General features: G+C 38.2%; 1 protein-coding gene across 8 annotated transcripts in view; it reads right to left on the reverse strand.

Annotated features, from left to right (window-relative positions):
• Rasal2 (RAS protein activator like 2) overlaps positions 1–24,497 on the reverse strand; it is a 277,413-nt gene that overhangs the window by 78,436 nt on the left and 174,480 nt on the right. For 7 of the 8 annotated variants that reach the window (NM_177644.5, XM_006496752.2, XM_006496751.2 and 4 more), the window contains one exon: positions 16,421–16,527. In NM_177644.5, coding sequence (NP_808312.3) covers positions 16,421–16,527 — 107 coding nt within the window. Of the gene's footprint in view, positions 1–16,420; positions 16,528–17,290; positions 17,723–24,497 lie in introns of those variants that run through there. The other variant, XM_006496754.3, reaches the window with a different exon arrangement.

The raw sequence follows: 24,497 nt of genomic DNA on the forward strand, positions 1-24,497 counted from the left end.
CATAAACCCACACACTTATGGACACTTGATCTTTGACAAAGAAGCCAAAAATATACAATGGAAAAAAAGAAAGCATCTTCAATAAATTGTTCTTGTATAACTGGCAGTATGTATGTAGAAAAATGAAAATAGATCTGTATTTCTCACCTTGCACAAAGCTCAAGTCCAAGTAGATCAAGGACCTCGATATAAAACCAGATACACTGAATCTAACAGAAGAGAAAGTGGGAAAGAGCCATGAACTCATAGTCATGAGGAGAAACTCTTCCAAAGGTCCTGAGTTCAAGTCCCAGCAACCACATGGTGGCTCACAAACACCCATAATGAGATCTGAGGCCCACTTCTAGTGTGTCTGAAGACAGCTACAGTGTAGTTATGCATAGTAGTAAATAAATCTTTAAAAAAAAACTTCACTAACCCCAAATCTGATAGAGAGCTAATATTCAGAGTATATAAAGAACTCAAGAAGCTAACCTCCAAAAACCCAAACAATCCAATCAGAAAATGGGATATACAGCTAAACAGAAAATTCACAATAGAGGAATCTTGAATGGCTGAGAAGCACTTAAAGAAATGCTCAAAGATTTTAGTGATAAAGGAAATGTAAATTAAGATGACCCTGAGATTCTATCTTATACCAATCATAATGGCTAATATAAAAAACTTAGGTGGCAGCACATGTTGGCAAGGATGTCCAGAAAAAGGAACATTCCTCCATTGCTTGCGGGATTGCAAACTGGTACAATCACTCTGGAAATCAATCTGGAAGTTCCTCAGAAAATTGGAAAAAGATCTACCTGAACCACTCTTGGGCATATACCCAAAAGATGCCCCACCATGCCACAGGGACTTGTGCTACAGTATGCTCATAGCAGCCTTATTTGTAATAGCCAGAAGCTAGAAACAACCCAGATGTCCCACAACAGAAGAATGGATAAAGAAAATGTGGTTCATTTACACAATGGAGTACTATTCAGCTTTTAAGAATGAGGACATCATGAGTTTTACAGGAAAATGGATGAAAGTAGAAAATATCACCCTGAGTGAGGTAACTCAGACTCAAAAGGACATCATGGTATGTAGTCACTAATAAGTGGATATTAGCCAAAACTGTACAGAATACCTAGGATATAATCCACAGAACTTAAGAAGGTAAACAAGCAGAAGGGCCCAAGTGAGGATGCTTCAATCCCACTTGAGAGGGAGAAGAAAATAACCATGGAAGACAGAGGGAGGTAGGGACCTGGGTGGGAGAGGGAACGGGGAAAGGGGAAAAGGGGGAAAGGGGGAAGGGGGAAAGGGGGAAGGGGGAAGGGGGAAGGGGGAAAGGGGAAGGGGAAGGGGAAGGGGAAGGGGAAGGGGAAGGGGAAGGGGAAGGGGAAGGGGAAGGGGAAGGGGAAGGGGAAGGGGAAAGGACTATGGCCAGGCAAGGGGGTGGGGGCAGACAGTAAAAAAGTCCTGAGGGCGAGCAGAGTGATTGGAAATATGCAGCCTTGGGGGTGGTAGGTGGGGAGGTCCTCTAGAAAGTACCAGAGACCTGAGACTCTCAGGACTCAAAGGGAGGGACCTTAGATAAAATGCCCAACAGTGAAGAGAGCCCACCTCCAGTAGAAAGACAGGGCATCAAGTGAAGGCATGAGGTTGCCACAGTCAAAAATTCTGACCCAGAATTGTTCCTGTCTAAAAGGACTGCAGGGACAAAAAGGGAGAAAAGACTGAGGGAAAGACAGTCTGGTTACTGGCCCAACATGGGATCCATCACAAAGGGAGGCTCCAAGGCCTGACATTATTACTGATGCCCAGATGTGCTTACAGACAGGAGACTACCATAGCTGTCCTCTGAGACCCAACAAGCATCTGACTGAGACAGATGCAGAGACTTATACCCAACCATTGGACTGAAGTTGGGGACCCCTGTGGTTGAATTAGGGAAAGGTGGGAACAAGCTGAGGAAGAGGGTCACCCCATAGGAAGACCAGTAGTGTCAACTAACCCGATTCCTGAGCTCTCTCAGACACTGGCACCAACCAGGCAGCATACAGTGAGGCCCAGGACACATATTTCACACATTTAGCAAAGGACTACTTGGTCTGGCCTCAGTGAGAGACTTGCCTAACCTTTGAGAGACTTGAGTCCCCAGAGAGTGGGGAGGCCTGGCAGGGGTTTGGGGGAGGGGAATATTCTCTTGGAGTCAGGGGGAAGGAGGAATTGGATAAAGAACTCTGGGAGGGGGGCTTGGGAGGGGGGCAATGGATAGACTAAAAAAAAAAGTAATAAAAAAATAAGAGATTATGAGATACAGAAATAAGGTTTGTGTAGTCTAGTGAGTGGCCATTGTCTTAGACTTACTTCTTTTTTTTGTTTGTTTTTTTGTTTTGGTTTTTCGAGACAGGGTTTCTCTGTGTAGCCCTGGCTGGCCTCGAACTCAGAAATCCTCCTGCCTCTGCCTCCTGAGTGCTAGGATTAAAGGTGTGTGCCACCACGCCCGGCTTAGACTTAATTCTGATTGGGGATTTACAATCTGAGCATGGGCATCCCTTTTTAGCTATGTAAGTACAGTATGTTTTAGTATGTGTTTGGTGTGCGTATATGCATGTGTACATGTAGGAGATAGTCTGGGAAGTTGCCCTCCTATGAACTAATAACTCCTCCATCATGTTGCGACATTTGACTCAATAAAGGTTTCTTCTAGATGGTCTTTTATCTTCTTGTAGTCTTTGTAACTGGTAAAGTAGGTTTAGTTGGTTGCACAAAAAATAAGTAAGAACCCAGGGTTTCTACCCCCAGGAGTGATAATGAGGCTGAGGATTCCACAGAGTTACTGAGAGGTAAGGCTCTAGTTCAGCACAGCCTAGGACTTTACCACTAACTGGAGGCGAGTGCTTGAAAGAGCAGCTAGAAATTCAGAACCTGGTATCTGAAGTCTAGAACTGTGACAGTAGGAAATGGCTGGATAGCTTCCTGAGTACCAAGGGTAGGCTGTACAAGAAGCCAAGAAGGTTGGTGGACTTATTAAGACAAAGGAGACACTGAGACTATAGAAGTCACAAAGGTCAAAAGGTGGGAACCAAAAGAGAATACAATTCCAGTTGCTAGAGGAGTTACTGAGCTACCCCAATGGTTAAAAGAGAATACAATTCCAGTTGCTAGAGGAGTTACTGAGCTACCCCAATGGTTAAAGAACCAAGAGTCCTCAAAACAATTGCTGAGGAGCTGTAACTCTAGCTCCTGAGTGAGGGGTTGGACCCTAAGCCTGGGGCAATAAACTCCTGTGTTGAGCATCTCAGGCAATTAGGTCCTCAGCTTCAAAATCTTGGTGTAAAATAACTTTCTCTTTAGAGAAAGTAGATCTTGTAAGCTTCTAGAAATCTCCATCATCAATTCTAAGGGAGCTGCTTCTTGTTTAAGTGAGTAAAAGAACACTTATCCAACTTTGTGGTAATGTATTTTGAGGGTGGGGTACATTATTCTAGTTTCTCTCTATATAGTAGTCTATTCTTTTCTAGCTATTTATGCCATTTCCAGTATTTTAAAATTATAACCATTGCTGCAATGAATAAGTTTGTGCATATGCATTTTCATGTCAGTAGCTTCTCTTTAAGGGTGGATTGAAGATTCTGGATCAAAATGTATTTAGAAAATGTTGTTTGTCAGTCACATTTTCAGAAGGGTTGTTCAGCTTGCCTTTCCATCAACAATGTGTGATGTCTGTTTCCCAAATCTTCACCAATAGAGTTGTTGATTTGTTTCTATCAGCTTGCAAGGTGGATAGTATATCCAGGTTTCCATTCCTCTGTGAATTTGAGCAGTGTTGTGTACATTCAGCATCCTTTTTAGGTTTTCTTTCTCCTTCCATTCCTCCCTTGAAGAATGACTTGCTCAAGAGCTGGGACCTGGGTTTGGTCTTCAGTACCTATGCCTTACAGTTCTCAGTGCCTTTAACTCCAGCCCTAGTGGATTAACTTTCTCTTCTGACCTCCATAGGCACCTTGGCCCATAAGCACACACTTTTGTCAAAGACACACACACACACACACACACACACACACACACACACACACACTTTAAGAAAAAAGACTTGTTCATGTTTTCCCTCTAATCCAATTTTTAAATATCTTGTGTTTTGATCATTTGTTTTTAGATTTCAGTAGTTTTAAAAATATGTAAACTGTTCAGTTTATTAGCTGTCATTTTTTGTAGAGTTTTATACTACGCAATTAAAGATATTTTATAAATATTTGTTTCGACTTGTCATTTGTATTTTGGGGATGTGTGAGCTCCATGGTATGCATTTAATAGTCAAAGGCACAACTTTGTGGAACTGGTTCTCTCCCTCAGATCTGGTCTGGGTTCTGGGGCTCAGACTCAGGTCACTGGTTTTTAGTGGCAAGCTGACGTATCTTGCCAGCGTTGAATAACATTTTGTGTGTATGTGTGTGTGTGTGTGTGTGTGTGTGTGTGTGTGTGTGTTTATATTAAGTGATTCTTTTTAACTGCTTCTGGATTTTTGGTATCCATGATGGAATACTTGCCCTGTGCTGAGGTTATAGAATGCTGTTACACTGTTGTCAGTAGTTACATGGGCTATTTCTATTATCTTCCTACATCTGGATCTCTAGTCCACTTGGAGCCACTGTGAGGTGGGACATTCATATTCAATTTTTTCCCAATGCTTACATGGGTGTCCCTATGTCACTCAGATTAGTACTAATCTTTCTGTTTCAGAAAATCATTCTTGATTTTTGTAGTAGACCAGATCTTTCTCCTGATTATACAAGACCTTTTGTTTAAGCTGATATTTTTCTGTTTTGGCCTATAATTAGTTCTGTTTCTATTTTATTTTATATTCTATCCTCTACTGAATTGCAATACCAGAAGGCAAATAAGATCAAGCAAATTAAAGTCATCTTTATATTTGTGCAATTTTTAAGGAACTGTGAATTACTTCTAAGTTGTAAAGTAGAATGCTAATAATAACTAGTCTGGATTATTAAGAGAAATCTAATTTAATAAACAATGCCAAACCTAGGAAAGGTTTGGTATTTGGACTATTAATTTGGTAATCAGGTCAGTTCTCATGTAAACATGTGCTTTCCTTATGGTTGACAGTGACTTGAGCTGATCTTAAGTTCTAAGTATGAATATTAAGCAAGATAGCTTTAAGACCTGAAATAGTGAGAAATGATGGATCAAACTAAAAGAGAGAACACTGTCCTAAAGTGAGGTCTATTAGCCTATTAGTCCATTGGACAGTCTCCCAGAGGTTATCATGGAAGCCCCAAAAAGCATTAGCTAATACAATGTAAAAGGCAATTTTCAATGTCAAGGGAGATGGACTAGATGAATTTAATTGAAAATTTCTGCCTCTCATTTCCAGGACTCTAAGAATAACAGTATCACAGATGGAGGGAGAGTGGAGACTATTAGTTACTTTAAAAAAGAAAATTCCTAGTGCCTTGTGTGAAATAAGATGTCCTGAAAAATCACTCTTCTGGATAAGGGTAAGCTATGGGTAAAATGTCAACAACATGATCACCCACCACCACTCTCCTTTTCACAGGCTGTCTCTATATAGCCCTGTAGCTGTCCTAGAACTCACTGAGATCCACCTGCCCCTGACTCTGGAGTGTTGGAATTAAAGGCCAGCATACAGTTCTTTCTTTACTAAAGACTTTTACATTCATTTATTTGAGTGTATGAGTGTTGGTGTGTACACCACAGAACACATGTGAAAATCAGAGAACATCTTATGAGAGTTGGTTCTCTGTGTTGATTTTATAAAATGAATAAAATATAGTTGAGTTCCAGGAATCAAAGTGAAGTCTCTAGGGTTGGTGACAAGTACCTCCACCTACTGAGCCATGTTGTTGGCCAAAATAAGTTAGCACTCTTTTGCTTGTTCTAGAAACAAATCCTTAACTGCTAATAATAGGTACTATTACTAGCAGTAATAGCAATAATAGGTACTATTGGTGATAGCCAGCCAGGCAGGATGACACAAGCCCTTTATGTCATCTGTTGAGAAGAGTTCAGGTTTCCCCCTAGCCCCCACTGCAACCACCTAATCTTCACAGACAGACGCTTCTGACTAAGAGTGATCTCACTGACTGCGTACATTGTAGCTAAGGAGGACAGATCACCAGGTCTTGAGCTTCAGTTCTGTTGGTTACAATTGTCTTTCTCTTATTTGATTTTTAAAGAGCAGAAAGGCACTACATTCCTACTATACACTGAATGAAGTCATTCTTTCCTTCCTTATGCTCAAATCACTTCCACAGAAAGTGATTTTCTATTTACTATATTCTATCCTTTTTAATTGTTTCATTTAGCAGACCAATGGAAGAATCTTGAAAAATCAAAATGTACACAATGCTGATTAACTCAAAGCTACCATGTAACAATGAGGCTACTGCAGCATACACTTACGATTTGCATAGCTTGGATGATAATGCATACCGAGCACAGATTTAAGTGAGCTATCAGAAGTACAGGAAAAGGGACAGTTTGATGTTGCTGTTACAAGTTGAAGAAGGTCTTTGGGGCGTCTATAAAAGTGGCACCTAAACTGTGTTGATTCTATAAAATGAATTAAATACAGTTAAGTATGTATTTTAATGTTTACTTAATAAAATATTCAGATGTATGACTGAGGAACATTTAATAACACAAATTTAAGGATGAAGACTCAAACAGTTATCATTTCTGCATCCCAAAGTAATCTGTACAAGCCAACTAAAATGTGTAAGATTTGGTCATGTATAACTGGAGCTACTTGAAGACTTTCTCAATTGAAGACTGAGTGAGACAAGTAATAAGAATTTCAAGATTGTAGGGTTGAGGATATAGCTCAGTTGGTAAAGTGATTACCACAAAAGCTTTAGGTCCTGGATATGATTCCTAGCATCTATACAAAATGCCAGGCTTGGCTACCGGTGTTCCTAACCCCTGCACTAACTAGAGAGGGATAGACAGGAGGATCCCTGGTCTTGTGGCCAACATCCCTGGCTGAATCAGCAAGATCCAAGTTTAGTGACAGATCATCTCTCAGAAGATAAGGTGTGGGCTGGTGAGAAGGCTCAGTGGGTGAAGGCACTTGCTGCCAAGTCTGAGATATGACAAGTAACAATCAAGTTTTCATTTTGTAAAGAAAGCACTCTGGCACACTGTGAAGGCTAGAGAGCATGTGGAGGAACTGGAGACTAGAGGTGAGTGAGTTAACAATCTATTGCACTTCTCAGGACTGGCTGTACAACTAGTGTGTCTCAGTCTAAGTGCAGGCAACTCTTCAAAATGCAGGAAAGGAATGCCACTGTACAAAACACGAGTTTGATGTCTGGGTTTGATTTCCAAAAGTTGTTTTCTAACCCATACCCTCCCCCTGTCTCTAAAAATGTAATAGAAAAAATAAAAATTAGGTGGAGCTAGGGAGATGGCTCAAAAGTTAAAGCACTTGTCATGCAAGCAAGAGAACTGGAGTTAAGATCCCTAGAGCTCACAGAAACGCTGGATGGGCATGATAACTGCGCTGGCTGGTTTTGTGTCAACCTGACACAGCTGGAGTTATCACAGAGAAAGGAGCTTCAGTTGAGGAAATGCCTCCATGAGATAGAACTGTAAGGCTTTTTCTCAATTAGTGATCAAGGGGGGAGGTCCCCTTGTGGGTGGGACCATCTCTGGGCTGGCAGTCTTGGTTCTAGAAGAGAGTAGGCTGAGCAAGCCAGTAAGGAACATCCCTCCATGGCCTCTGCATCAGCTCCTGCTTCCTGACCTGTTTGAGTTCCAGTACTGACTTCCTTGGTGATGAACAGCAGTATGGAAGTGTAAGCCGAATAAACCCTTTCCTCCCCAACTTGCTTCTTGGTCATGATGTTTGTGCAGGAATAGAAACCCTGACTAAGACAATACCCTTCCATCATCTTAACCTCAGAAGATGGAGACAGGGGACTTCCTAGGTCTAGGTCTCTAGCAGGACTTACTCTATCAGCCAACCCTGGGATGGCTGAAGAGTTCACTTCAAAGAATAAAGTGGACAAGTGGTCTATCATGATTCTCAATATCAATCTTGGGCTTCTGCATGTATGGTCACACACATATGTATGCTAGCACACACATGTCTATACACATGGTATACACATGAAAAAGACAGAAAAAAATAAACTAAGATGGAGAGCTGCTGAGAAAGATATCTGAATCCTCTGACCTTTACATACAAATACACATATGTGCCCATGTGCCCCCCCAATGTGTCCGTTCACATACAAGAACACAGTACATACATACAAAAAAGGGGGTGGGAATTTCAATATTGCAACCACAAAGCATTCAAATCCATGCATAGGACTTTCTGAGTGCAGTGCTTAGAAACCGCACTGTTTTCCTCTTCATGAGGCTGGTCTTCATACCAGTGCACGGAAGGAGTAAGTAGCACTGGTAACTGAAGGCAGTTAATGGCAGGTGGGCTGAGAAGAGGAGATTGATGGACGTGAAAAGATATACAAAATTGATAAAAGATAAAACGTTTGAGTCTGTATAACTATGTATGTACTGTGTACATGCAGGAGACTCTGAGGCCAGAAGACAGCACTGGTTCCCATGGAGCTGGAGTTTCGGCAGTTGGGTGCCACCATGTCAATGCTATGGTCTGAACTTGAGCAGTAAGTACTCGTAACTTAAGAGTCCCTATAGTCCCTGCTTTATTTTCTTTTAAAATATTATGTTTCCTAGTCCTACATCCTGGAATAAAAAAATATACATTATTTTCCCTATAGAAGGCAAACTTATGATATTTTGGAAAAATGCAATGACTCAAAGCATCAGTAATGACTAATTAAGAATTTTATAGACAATAAACAACTAATATATAACAATGTATTTCAATATATCTTCTTTGCCATTTCCCTCCAATATTTTTTATTTAATCTAGTATATTACAAATACTATTGCTTCAATTTATAACCACATTAAAAAGTATTAATGAGACTTTATATCTTTTATCCTGTCTTATAGGCCCATTTTTAAATTTTTACATTTTTAGTAGTATGTAATTTATATGCTATAAATTATTCTTTTGAAAGTGTACGAGTCAATGATTTTTGTGTATTCAAAAAGTTGAGTTGGGTACAGTAGTAGGTCATGCCTGTAATAATCCCAGCACTTGATGTCTCAAAAAATAAAAATAAAGATGTGGGGGAGAGAGAGGAGAAAGAACATTATACAACCATCACCACAGTCTAATTCTAGAATTCTTTTGCTTCTATGATTCTGGACATTTCATATACATAGCCATAAAACATATGGATTTCTCTTTTTGACTTCTCTAGCCTTTTTGGGCTGTAGGTGCCACCAATATGGTAGCTTATACCTTTATTTAATTACTTGAGGGTAATAATGTGCTATTTATATGAACTGGCCATACTTTTTAATATCTGTTTCTCAGATGATATTTATGTTGTGGCTACTTCGTAGCTACTATAAATAATGATGACATAAACATTTATGTGCTTTTATAAAGGTATGTCTTCCACTTTCTTTACATCCTTAGAAATGAAATTGTTAGGTCAACTGGAAACTCATTTTTTAAAAAAAGGCTACATCAAGTTACATTCCCACTAGCAATATGAGAGTTTCAGTTTGTCCACATCTTCAATAATACTATTGTCTCTCTGATTTGATCATGGCTATCCTACACGTAGCAATGTATCATTTAAATGTGAGCTTCCTTAAGAGTTGATATGGAACATCTTTTCAAGTATATAAGCACCACTGTTTACCTTCTTTGGGTCTTTTAAGGAGGTTTTTTTTTTTTTTTAATTTTATTAGGTATTTTTTTCATTTATATTTCAAATGCTATCCCCAAAGTCCCCCATACCCACCTCACCCACTCCCCTACCCACCCACTCCCACTTCTTGGCCCTGGCATATCCCTGTACTGAGGCATATAGTTTGCAAGACCAAGGGGCCTCTCTTCCCAATGATGGCCGACTATGCCATCTTCTGCTACATGTGCAGTTAGAGAAATGAGCTCCGGGGGTACTGGTTAGTTCATAGTGTTGTTCCCGACCCCTTTAGCTCCTTGGGTACTTTCTCTAGCTCCTCCATGGGGGGCCCTGTGTTCCATCCAATAGCTGACTGTGAGCATCCACTTCTGTGTTTGCCAGGCACTGGCAGAGCCTCACAAGGCACAGCTATATCAGGGTCCTTTCAGCAAAATCTTGCTGGCATATGCAATGGTGTCAGCGTTTGGAGGCTGATTATGGAATGGATCCCCGGGTGTGGCAGTCTGTAGATGGTCCATCTTAAGGAGGGTTTTTAAAAAATTGTTTTTAATTTAAACTATAGCTATTCTTTAAACTAAAATTACTAGATGCTGAATATAAACTATATAAAATGTTACGATTCAGGAGGACAGCAGAGGCAGCAGTGCCATTAGTTGTAGAATTACGAGCTCTATGCTAGACAATACCTCAGGGGTATCCTTTAGCAGCAGTGCTTGTACCTTGCAAAGTTTTAGAGAAAGGGGCAAAAACACACCCTTCGCAGTTTACTCTAGCAAAGTCATGACATTGGTAATGTTTTCTTTCCACATCATTAGCTTCTGAATTCCTATGTTGTATATATCAGATATGCTTGGTGACTAACCAATTCTTAAATTAGTTTGAAATACTTGTCTTTAATTACAAAGTGAAAGTTATTGTGCCTCTCTCCTCCATTGAAGGCAAGGAGAAATATCTTTTCTTGGGACAAGAAGGGCAGTTATCTAAAGACTTGCTCTATATAGGTGTCTAGGCGCCTTATCCTCTTTAACAGGTCTTTTCTCCAGGATGGGATAAACTGGATTCTTTAAGTACTTAGGCTGCTGTAAACTGATTTCTAAGAATTGCCATTGATTGAGTAGTGTTTCTTTCACATCATTCTTGCATTCTTTCAAGTTAGACTCTTAACAACAACTTCCTGCCAAACCGGCTCCCTTTTCCAGGTATCTAGAAATCTCTATTCTTAGATTCTATTCTTCAAAGAGTTGTAACTAACTTTATTCTTTTTTCCTGCATTCCAAGATGTTATATTTCAAACTTTCTAGACTATTATTAAATTGTATCCTGATTTTAAACTGACTTACAGACATAGCTGGATTTCTAATGTTGTACCACACATTTCCTTTCTGACAGCTCTGTTAATATGTTATTATTACCTCTGGTAATGATATTTTTATTTATATTCATGCACATAGGAGCACAAATATATTTTTTTTATTAAAGAAAAATCATTGCAGAGTGATTTCTATCACAGACTTCAACTCTGAATGGAGGGACAGTGAAGAGGAGGAGACAAGATGGATACAGAGTCTCTGAGTACTAGGAGAAAAGGCTGTGATTGTCTTCCTAGAATAGGAGAGCAAGAAGGATATAAAAATTAAAATAGCTTTTAAGACTGGATGCATAACTTCAGCATCATTATTTCACTTCTAAGACAGACTCTTACACTGGCCACTGTGTCACAGTAACAGTTTGTAAATTCGGACTGGTAGTCTATCCGATCATGGCAAACACATAATCAAGTACTGCACTGTAGAGTAGTTTGCAGGAGGCCACAGAGGAAGCGCTGCTGATTAGTTTCTTATGTCAGACTTGAAGATACAAAAGAAAGCACTGATGTTTACAGTTAAGATTGGCGCAAGTGGGGCTGGTGAGATGGCTCAGTGTGTAAGAGCACCCGACTGCTCTTCCGAAGGTCTGGAGTTCAAATCCCAGCAACCACATGGTGGCTCACAACCATCTGTAACAAGATCTGATGCCCTCTCCTGGAGTGTCTGAAGACAGCTACAGTGTACTTACATATAATAAATAAATAAATCTTTAAAAAAAAAAAAAAAAAAAGATTGGCGCAAGTGAGTTCCTCATATTTTACCAATCATGAAGGCAAACAATTTTCAATTTCAGGGTGCATTTGAGAATATTAAAAAACAAATAAAACATTAACACAGCATACCCCCCATCCAAAAAAAAAAAACCAAACAAAAACCCAAAAACCACAGATGAGCAGGTTTATCTTTAAATATCAGTGTATTTTATGAAAGGTAAGTTTTATGGCTAGTTAGAATTGAAAACCACTGGTTTGGACAATGACCACTTTCTAATCTTGTCTGTTTAATTTTGAAAAGTATTTATACAGACCATATAGACTCGGATACAACAGGAGCCAATACCAGCTGGTCTTGACAGCAAGATACTTTCTTTATGTAGTATCAACTTTTAAAAAATGTTTAAGAAACATTTAAAAATTTTAATTTTTATTTGATGTGTATGAGTGTTTTGCCTGCATAGATGTGTGTGTGACACACATGTGTACAGGCCAGAAGAGAATACCAAATCTCCTGGAACTAACATTATAAGGTCTGGCTGGGAGACCCACTGTGTGTGCTGGGAGCTAAGCCTGAGTCCTCTGGAAGACCAGCCAGTATTCTAGCTAGGCCATCTCTCCAGCCCCAATATCTTATTATTCATGAGTATAATATAATCTTCACTTTATTTTCCAAAGTTTAAAAAAAAAACTATGCTAAGGATTAATCATTTGGCAATCTCTTACATTTATATACTTGTTTGGGAGTGGTCAAGTATTACAGTATTGAGAGAAAAAGGAAGGTTATACAGGAATATCTGGCTGCTGCCTTAGTTCAACTAGGCTTTCTGGGCAACTTGGAATAATTATTAGTGTCTGAATTCTTTCAGAACTAAGCTCAAAGCCAATACAAATGGAGCAGCTGTGACTGCATTGTGTCACAGACAAGGCCAACTCAGATCATTGTGCTATGGAAATGAGAACACCAAGCTCAACACCTGGCCCGGAAAACAAGCATCTCTCTCTTAGTCAAGGCCAAATGAATGGTATCATCTAAGGAGAAGTCATACAAAAATCCTAAGTATCAATAGTCATGTTATAAATAGAGTTTTAAAAAGAAGCCTGTTTCAAAAACTCAGAAACTCTGTATGAAACAATTATATTCAACAGCAAGCCACAATAGTTTCCTTTCTGAATTAAATGTAAGTAGAGATAACTTACTTTACTCAGTTGTTCTCAGTTCCCCATAAAATCACTTAAATGTCATGAGCAATGCATAAAATACACAAAGGAAGCTTTATACAGAGGAAAGAACAAATATGCCAAGGCAAACACCCTAGCAAAATATAAAAGGAAAAAACAAATAAAAAATGTTCTTTTTAAGAAGCAAAAGCTATTCAAATAATAATTGTGTGAAGAATCTAAGAAAAAACTCTCAAGTACCAAAACCATCATGAGCTTGTACATATGCATGATATCTGAGTCTCAAAGAAATCTCAAGAAGGAAATTATTAAATAAAAATTCTAACTAGTTTTAATTTCCAAATGTAAATATACACTGAATATACTCTAGACAGAAATCCTAACTGTTAATTAAAAATTCTCTTTATTGAGGGAAGAACCCCTACTTTGCACAGGAACACTCATTTCAAATAATCTCTTATGAGATGTTCACAAATCAGCAAATGTTTATTATTTCAGTTGCCTATAGCTACATATTATACTAAGGGACTAAACCTGAGATATGTTCATTCTGTTTGGATCCTTCTATAAATCCTGTGTATTTATCCACTCAACAACTATTTGATTGGATATTTGCTATGTACAATGTACTGCACAGAGCAATTGGGGTAGTTACAAACATGGTCAGAATGGATAGTCACTGTTAAACGAAGAACAAAGGCACAAACAAAATAGAAGAAGAAAATGAGAAATTAAAATGATCAAAATATATTAGATACATGCATGAAATTGTCAAACAATAAATACAAATGTTATTTATCTAGCATGAAACAGACCCTTCTGGAAAGTAAATTTTATAAAGATCCTTTATCTTCAAGATTTAAAGCATTCTCAAATGATATACCCAGTTACATTTTAATTTAACGATTCAGGATCACTGTTGTCAGTGTCAGCTTCTGTATGATATACTACTCTGAGATATGATGGCATGCTCCAGGGCTACTATAAAACATGTTAAAACATGTTAGATACTTGTCTTTTTCTTTTAGGGAGTTGATGAAAAATTGGGTTCTGTTCTGACATTTAATTCTAGGATAATGTCTAGGGCTATGAGTGGAAATTCTAGAAATCACATTCTAGAAATACCTAACTTTGAGACTGATTTTGCTGGGCAGGAGCCTTTTCTTTCCCTCATTACTTTATGCTTATCAATGAATACATGGTCTGTAAGTAGTGATTGGTCTTAAGTACTTCCCTTTTGCTGCTTCGAAACTTCTACCTAAGAATAGTCTCATTAAGATGACTTGAACATTAGTAACCAAATTATGATTTAAATAAGTGAAAACTGCAGTTCTTAATTAAAATTTACAAAGCCTGAATATAAAACTTCATACATAATTTAGGACATTCTTCATTGTTACCACAATGTGGAGGGATATTCTCATTTGTGTACTTTAAGAAATATGTAAGAAATCACCATTTGGTTCCAGTTTGACAAGTGTGAAGATCTTGAATTGGAACTCAATCCAGTCAAGTTTATGAACTCTGTCCATGAGTAGTTTTAAATATTGCTAACTGGGTATATATAATAAACCCAGTTACCCCTTGAAAAAAATCCTCATCTTTTAAGTGAATAAATAATTAATGGGAAAAAAAATCTCATACTTTTTCTTACTTTTGGGTCACTATTGTCACTGTGAGTTGCTATATAATACACATTGATGTATGATCATGTCCTTCAGAGTTTACTGTCTTAGTGGGGTTTCTATACCTGTGATAAAGCACCATGACCAAAAGCCATCTGGGGATTAAAGAGTTTATTTCAGCTTATGGTTCCACAGCATACTCCAGTCACAGAGGAAGATGAGGACAAGAACCTATAGGCAAGAGCTGATGGAGAGGCCATGAAGGGATGCTGCCTACTGGTTTGTTCAGTCTGCTTTCTTGTATATCCCAGGATCACCAGCTAGGGCATGACACCACCAATAATGGGTTGGGACCCCAAAATCAACTACTAATCAAGACTATATTCTACCAAATTGCCTAACGTCCAGTCTTACGAAGGCATTTTCTCAATTAAGATTCCCCTCCTAGATATGTCAAGTTGAGAAAAAAACCAATCAGTACAACTTCTACTATACGTTAAGCTACACTGGTTACTTTTTGTTCAAAAAGAAAAAAAAAAAGGAGATGAAAGAATGATTTTTCATTCATACAAATCAAAACATATGTAGTTGTGCCTATAGAACTAAGAAATTTATAAGACATGAAATCTAATGCTCTTAAACAGCTGCCAGATTCTGATTACAATATTAATCTAGTACTCACAGTCTATACAAATCTGTAAAATTTTGAAAGGACATCTGTAAAATTACAGAAATGGACATTCAAACTCTGCCCACTTTTAATGTAGAAGAGGTAATTATATTGTTCTTCAGAGTTCACAGAAATAAAATGTCTACTGCTGTTAACTAACATTCATCATACATCTAAAAAAAGTTCTACTTAAAAGGCCATCTCAACTTAGAGTATTAGAATAAGAACGTATCCGTTTGGCCTCATTAAGAGGGAAAACAGCCCCCTCACCCCAAATAAAAAAGTTTATCTCTAATTTATACTGATTTTCACTGTACTTAAAATAATGACCAATCTCTTGAAGCAATTCTCTTCAAATGTGCCCTTTATAACACTATAAATTTTAACGTTTACAAAATAGGTGCATTTCTTACCCAATACTCAAAGAGAAAAGATGACTTAAAATCTGAGTTGTTTGAAGCTGGCAAGATGGTTTGGGAGGTTAAGTCCACAAAGCCCAATGACCTGAGTTCAATTCTTGGAATCCATACATTAGTAGAAGAGAAAAGGCTCCAAAAAGTTTTATCTCTGACCTCCACATGTGCATCATAGCAAATATATACATGCATAAATATATACACACAAATACATACAAACACACACAAATAATAATAAAGTAGAAAATTACAGAGTATAAAAAAATTACAGAGTTTTACAGTGACCTAGGAATGCTGCATCTAGTGGTTAGCTATCCTTTTAGACTCTGGTTTTTCCATTTCAGTATGCTTTTGGCAAACTTTTCTACTTGATATTAATATATTTTTATCTAATAATTAAATGACATCTGCAAAGATTTATATACTATAGTTCAGAAAATTTTATATTTAAGGTACTTAGTTATTTTATTTAAATAGTTCCCATGCAAAAATATTTCTTAAAATCTAACAGACCTCATATTGGATATAATATAGTTAATCAAAATAAATTTATACTTCTGGCCTTTACCTTCTGTTTTGTAATGAAATTCTTGAGGAACAAAATATTTGCATTATTTTAAATCTCAAAAGAAAAATAAAATATTTATTTTTTAGGGGAAAGCAACACTTACTGGTACTTTAAAAGGAGAGGTATTCGCAGTGTCCATGGAGTTGGGTTTCTCTGATGTGCTGGTCCCTGAGATGCTCCGTCTGCGGGGGGACCTTTCTGCTGGCACCTCTGGAAAAGTAGAAGAAATAGAAACATCAAGGATCCAAAATTTCAGACTTCCCCTAAAGTATACAATTACTGGTATTTCACATATACTCAAAAAAGCTGTTTCATTTTTATTTTTTTAAAGGTCCAAAACATTTTAATCTCAATGTGCTTTTCGATATTATTTGTGAAGTTTGACCTATAAAGACAAAGAAACTTGGTTGGGGTTAAGAATCTATTCTGAGAGACAACTTGTGTTTTCATGTGTGCATATGTAAGAAGTAATTCTTCTAAGCTGTAATATGTTTAAGGTTTTCAGGTTCACTTAATAGCTAGATCTTATACCATATGGCTCTACTTTTCTATCAGCTATTTAGAAGTTAAGTGAATCAGAAATTTCTAATATTCTTGTGAACCAGAAATACTAGTGTTGTGCATGACTTGACACTGTCTGAACCCAGGTCAAAGTTCGGTTCTATTCAGATGATTCACCAGACAGTAGCAGAAGCTACGAGAAGACTGAAAGGTGCTGCAGGAGAAAAGAATATACATGCCTATGCAGATATAAAAATAGACCAGCCTCTCCTTGCTCTGCCTATATGACCTTACCACATTTTACTCTGAAATCATAAATCTGTTCAAATGACCTAACAAGATTAAGAATCTGCAAATGATGTGAGCTCTAATTTAATAGCTATAAATACACACGCTACATTAAAATTTTTTTCATAGTGATACATAGATATACACATATATACATGCACACAGATATCTATACATATTATACCTTTATCACAACTGCTTCCCATCTCCACTTCACTGACAGACAGATAAGAATCCAGCTTCTCAGATAACATTAGATAATTTCAACATGGACAAGAAAAAAAACACATCCTAAAAAAAGTATTCTGTGTTATCTTCCAGATCTTAAAAAATAAAGAGTAAACCATGACTCCGGAGACTGACATTTTGATTCCTGCTGTTCTGCCTTTAAAAGATAGATGCAGTTTAAACTTCCATTTCTGGCCTCCTGGCCCCTGGGATCCGTGCTACTTCCACTTAAGAGAAAGCATTTTTCTCGAGCTCCCTCCCTGCCTTGCTCTTCCCCCTCCCTCTCCCCAGCTTGCAGAGAGCGAGCGAGCAAGAAACACACAGGACTGCAGCTATTCATTCAATCAATCGTCTGACTGCACATCCTCGTTAGTTACTTTTAGACTATTAAAAGGCGTCCACTGCCTCACCTCACTTGCAGAAAATCTCTCTGTATTAAACTAATCTTCAGCAGAAAAAAATTACTTAAATTTAAAATCAGCTAGTGTTAAAAGGACACCATTTTAAATAGACCCAGTAATGCACGTAAATCAATGCTGCCTAAGAAAAGCCAACTGGAAGTGCTTACCCTATCATTGTTTGCATGCTGGATACAGGTCTTCTTTTCATCTCCCTGTGGCATCCTGACCATTAAGATATTAGCCAAATTACAATATTCCTAACGACTGAGAAGTTGATACCGCAGCTTATATGCCTGCAGCAGAAGACAGTTCCATGATATTGCTGTATTTTAAATTTATGACCAATAACTATGTCTTGGCTTCTCTAACCATCAGAGGATAAATGAGTCTTAATGTACGAAGTCATTTTCAGAATTAGGCACACGTGACTTCTAACATACATCTCTAGAAGATGGCAGTATAATTAACTGAGATGTAATGGCAAAAAGGAATTTAAGCAAATCAGCTGCTGGAGTAGACCACACAGTGAGACCTTTAGATGTCAAGACATGACTTTAAGAGTGATGTATCCAAGTTAGGTGATTCTATAAAGTTAGGGGACACGGCAGGTGGGGGGGAGGAGCTGGTAAGGCAGGAGAAAATCTCATATTTTCTCTGATAATTATCTATAAAGGTTCAAAGATGCAGATATTTTAATTTCTGGATAAATGACAGAAACCAAACTGGGAGAAAAATAAGTTTAATTAGCTAGGATAAAATGACAGAATGAAACAGTTTCCTTAATATGCAATGTTCTGGTTAATGAAAAAATTAAAACTCATTTCCTCACTTTCTTCCAAACATCTAATTTTAGTTTCAGGCTTATGAACTCATTAGACAAATATATTTCAAAGCTTTAACTATTTGAAATTGTATTGGCTAAAGTGAGCAACTAGATTTCAAAACCCAGTAACTATAGTTAATTACTGTACTTTTTATTCCCATACGATTAAAACAAACAACACTTGTAATTAAATTGTTGCTGAAGAGGTAAAACAACTGAACTAGTGAAAGCAGTCAGTACTTCACTAATTTCTCACCCGTATGCAACACAATTTATCTCGTGGTATAAAAGAACTGCTTGAATGGCCACAAGTTTTATTTCTCACAAGGTTTGCACCCCTATAGACCAATGTTAACTCAGAAAGAAGACAGTAGACTCAACAGGAAGCTGACTGGCAGCTTGCTGGGTGACTCAGTCCCTGGCAGGCCCTGCTCTGTGTATGAGTGTGCACCTATGCAATGAAGATGACAGAGGCCAGGCTTGTGAAGTTTAGACGACTAAAAACTCAGAGCTTTTTGTACGGTATTTTGTACTAAGAATTTTAGGTTTCTGGTCAGCTGAGATAGAGAGCTGGCAGTGATTAGCAAAAGACTAGCAACACTAAAGTGAAATCTTTGCTTTACTGGTACAACTGATGCTAGTTAGAGGTGGCTGAAAATCAGCTGTGATTAATAAGAGACTAGCATGACTGAGGTGCAAACTTCTAGAAAGTATTTTTTTGGGGTCAGCACATAGAGCTGTGGTTCAGGAGTCATGGCTGCATCTCAAGCTGACAGCTGAACTTGGTAATGTGTAAGTCTTGCACACTGTTTTTGTGGCACTAATGTCACAGGACAGAAAGTATTATGGAGAGCATCTGAGAGGTGGCATTGTGAGAGGCAGGCAGAGGACATTGGTGAAGGGACAGTCTCAGTTGCAATTGAGACCAGATATTAGACAGTGACTACTTACAATGCTGGACAGTTTTGCTTTGATCTGATTGTATCTGTGTTCTGGCTCCTCCCTCGTGGGATAAGAAGTATATAGCTTTTTATTGTATAAAAGCCCACATGGAAAGACTTTGGTCTTTTAAAGAGAGAGTGGATTTTTAAAGAGGCTGAGGCTTTAACTTAAGTTTCCAATACAAAGGTTATCTCTGGTTCTTAGTGATAACAATCAGGAATTTTGAAAAGAAAGAGAAAGAAAGAAAGAAAGAAAGAAAGGAAGGAAGGAAGGAAGGAAGGAAGGAAGGAAGGAAGGAAGGAAGAAAGAAAGAAAGAAAGAAAGAAAGAAAGAAAGAAAGAAAGATGGATGCTGCAATACCAAGCCATCTTCTATTATGCTTTATTTCAGAGAAGTGTTTTAAATGAATTACATCTTTAATAGAGACAATAATTTTTTGGAACAGGAATTAGCCTCCCCATTTTACAGACACAAAAACAAGATGTTCTAGTACTCTGCCCATGCCTGCCCAGCAGGCAAGAGGCAAAATGAGGATTAGAACCCACGCAGTCTGCATTTAGAGCCTGTGCTTCTAACCACCAGGCATGTTACTTTGTTCTCTGTGTGTTTTACATAATAGGCTGTAACTACAAAAACTCTAGTTTTCTTATTTGTTCCTAAAAATAAGTAAAATAATTTTAACGGTGTGTTCATAATTCTTTGTATTTTAAAACTAAGGCATACATTCTAAGCATTTACTCCAGACATGGCGTATCAAGGAAGACACAGCCCTGGAATGCTGCTGCTAGTTAAGACTCTCCAAGTCAAAATACACAGAGCCGAGGCACCGAGACTTAATAACCAAGTTTAACAGTGACAAAAAGAAATAAGAACACTTAAAACTTATTTCTTATCTTAAAGCACAAGGAGGAAAAGCCTTCAAGAACATAATATGCCCTTGAACATTATTAAAGAAATTTTCAATATATGAGATAACTACCTCCACAAATTCTAGGACTCTTAGTTACTCAAGGCCTTGCAAAGAATAATCTCTAAAGAACTAATAGTATTGTTCAGCCACAAATGACCATTTTGAACATTTCAATATAACTACTTATAAGAAATTTCTAATATCACATTTTTGGTTGGTTATATATGTTGTCAACTCCAGAAGACATTATTCCTCCAGCTTTCTATAGACAGCCCTTAAGGCTTCTGTAGCAAACTCTCCTCTGTTGCTGTTGTTTCTTCATTTTTATTTTTCAGAGACAAGATATTACACAAGCTCACCTCACACCCACAAGATGCTCGATTATAGGTGTGTGCCACTGTATCTATCCTGTCTTTTGTTTTTCTGCAACTGATTTAATAATTTGTTCTTATTGATAAGCTTCATAGTAATGTGTACCACCACATTTACAGATATGCTCTAAGGTGTTTACACTGTGTCTATAACGGATTCAGTAACATAACTGGAAGTATACAGTTAGATTTATTGAAACAATGATTTCGGCATTCATGTGATAATTTAAAAAATAGATTTTGATTATGTCAAGGCATTTTAAGAGCTGTTTAGTTCTCCCTCACATATAACTTTATTTTTTTAAAAAATTAGGTATTTTCCTCATTTACATTTCCAATGCTATCCCAAAAGTCCCCCATACCCTCCCACCCACTCCCACTTTTTGGCCCTGGCGTTCCCCTGTACTTGAGCATATAAAGTTTGCAAGTCCAATGGGCCTCTCTTTCCAGTGATGGCCGACTAGGCCATCTTTTGATACATATGCAGCTAGAGTCAAGAGCTCCGGGGTACTGGTTAGTTCATAATGTTGTTCCACCTATAGGGTTGCAGATCCCTTTAGCTCCTTGGATACTTTCTCTAGCTCCTCCATTGGGGGCCCTGTGATCCATCCAGTAGCTGACTGTGAGCATCCACTTCTGTGTTTGCTAGGCCCCGGCCTAGTCTCACTAGAGACAGCTATATCAGGGTCCTATCAGCAAAATCTTGCTAGTGTATACAATGTGTCAGCGTTTGGAAGCTGATTATGGGATGGATCCCTGGATATGGCAGTCTCTAGATGGTCCATCCTTTTGTCTCAGCTCCAAACTTTGTCTCTGTAACGCCTTCCATGGGTGTTTTGTTCCCAATTCTAAGAGGGGGCAAAGGGTCCACACTTTTGTCTTTGTTCTTCTTGAGTTTCATGTGTTTTGCAAATTGTATCTTATATCTTGAGTATTCTAAGTTTCTGGGCTAATATCCACTTATCACTGAGTACATATCATGAGTTCTTTTGTGATTGGGTTACCTCACTCAGGATAATGCCCTCCAGGTCCAACCATGAATTTCATGAATTCATTCTTTTTAATAGCTGAGTAGTACTCCATTGTGTAAATGTACCACATTTTTTGTAACCATTCCTCTGTTGAGGAGCATCTGGGTTCTTTCCAGCTTCTGGCTATTATAAATAAGGCTGCTATGATCTCCCAACCTATTCAACATTGTACTTGAAGTCCTAGCCAGAGCAATTCGACAACAAAAGGAGATCAAGGGGATACAAACTGGAAAGGAAGAAGTTAAAATATCACTTTTTGCAGATGATATGATAGTATATATAAGTGACCCTAAAAATTCCACCAGAGAACTCCTAAACCTGATAAACAGCTTCGGTGAAGTAGCTGGATATAAAATTAACTCAAACAAGTCAATGGCCTTTCTCTACACAAAGAATAAACAGGCTGAGAAAGAAATTAGGGAAACAACACCCTTCTCAATAGTCACAAATAATATAAAATACCTTGGCGTGACTTTAACTAAGGAAGTGAAAGATCTGTATGACATATAACTTTAATTAACAGAATAGCATACTAAAAAGAAAAAATCCAACTATTAGGGAGGCTGAAGCAGGAAGATCACTTTAACCTAAAAGTTTGAGGTCAGCCTAAGCAATATATAAAGACCCTCATCCCACAAAAGAGGAGGGGCATGAAAGAGAAATGGTGGAGAAAGGAAGAAAAGTGAGAGAATATGAATACAAATGTATAGACCTTTAATGCAAATATGAAACAATCGTTTATGAGAATAAAACGTGCACACAGCATGGTATAAAACCAAAGCTAAGATCCTGAACTCTAAGATACATAACTACTGAAGTGTTACTAAAGTAACAGAAACTGGGAAAAACCATAATGTTGGTTTATCCCTTTAGCAGTCGGTCAGTATATCCCTTTAGCAGTCGGTCAGTATTGGCTGTCTTTGAAATGCTAGTCAGCATCATTTTAGCCTTCCATTAACATCCTAACCTAGGGCTTTTAAAAATGAAGATTGTGACAGGTATCTATCTCATAGTTAGTACCATCAACTCTTTCCATCTACTTAATATTCTCCTGTGCACAAGTGTAAGTAATTTCCTCAAACCCTGCTTTTTAAGTGGGATTATTTTACTACAGATCTTTACACAGTCAGACTTTTAGGGAAAAAAAGGTCAAAGCCTTCTTTACACATTCCTTCTCTTTGCCAACAATCTGCCTTAGTCTGACAGTCTGTGCAAACAGGTCACACACATTTTCTAGTGCCTTTCCTTATGTGGTACATTTACACAATGGAGTACTACTCAGCTATTAAAACAATGACTTCATGAAATTCTTAGGCAAATGGATGGAACTAGAAAATATCATCCTCAGTGAGATAACCCAATCATAAAAGAACACACATGGCATGCACTCACTGATAAGTGGATATTTGCCCAAAAGCTCAGAATACCCAAGATACCACATGAAGATACGACAGACCACATGAAGCTCAAGAAGAAGGAAGACCAAAGTGTGGATGTTTCAGTCCTTCTTAGAAGGAGGAATAAAATACTCACGGGAGCAAATACGGAGATAAAGTGTGGAGCAGAAACTGAAGGAAAGGTCATTCAGAGACTGCCCCACCTGGGGATCCATCCCATACAGTCATCAAACCCAGACACTTTTTTGTGGATGCCAACAAGTGTTTGCTAATAGGAGCCTGATATAGCTGTCTCCTGAGAGGCTCTGTCGGAGCCTGACAAATACAGAGGTAGATAATCACAGTCAGTCATTGGACTGAGCACAGGCTCCCCAAAGGAGGAGTGAGAGAAAGGACTGAAGGAGCTGAAGGGGTTTGCAACCCCATAGGAAAAACAACAATATCAACTGACCAGACCCACCCCACCCAGAGCTCCCAGGGACTAAACCACCAACCAAGGAGTACACATGAAGGGACCCATGGCTCCAGCTGCATGTGTAGTGATGATGGCCTTGTCAGGCATCAATGGGAGAAGAGGCCCTTGGTCCTGTGAAGGCTTGATGCCCCAGTGTAGGGGAATGCAAGAGTGGGGAGGTAGGAGTGGGTGGGTGGGTGGGTGGGGGAACACCCTCATAGAAGCAGGGGGAGGAGAGATGATATAGGGGGTTTCTGGGAGTGGGGAACCAGGAAAGGGGTTAACATTTGAAATGTAAATAAAGAAAGAAGTTTTTACCCTCTTATCAAATTGTAGCTGACCTTCAGTTCAGCCACTTTTATAAAGGTAGGCCTCCTACTTCACATACATCTCTAAGTTCACACTGCTTGATTATATGTTCTCTAGTTTCCCCCACTGAGCTGAACATACCGCCAGCTACACTACTATTCTGCAGCTGAGGACTTACACCCCCAGTTTCAGTAATGGTCTGTTCTACGTTACAAACAAAATGAGTAGTCACAGCAATTTTAAATATTTCTTACAATGTTTATATTTCTATCTGTAGTCACTTTTATTAAAATAGAATAAAAGATGATAGATAAGTAACTTTTAACTAAAGAACTAAAAATAGTTACAAATATTGAGTCTGGATATTCCTTAACATTTTTTAATCGGCATATATACTTAGGATTTTCTTTTTTCTTTTCTTTTTTTCTTTTTTTTTTTTTGAGACAGGGTTTCTCTGTGTAGCCCTGGCTGTCCTGGAACTCACTCTGTAGACCAGGCTGGCCTCAAACTCAGAGATGTCCCTGC

The sequence above is a fragment of the Mus musculus genome, chromosome 1, assembly GCF_000001635.26.
Source record: "Mus musculus strain C57BL/6J chromosome 1, GRCm38.p6 C57BL/6J".
NCBI classification, from domain to species: domain Eukaryota; kingdom Metazoa; phylum Chordata; class Mammalia; order Rodentia; family Muridae; genus Mus; species Mus musculus.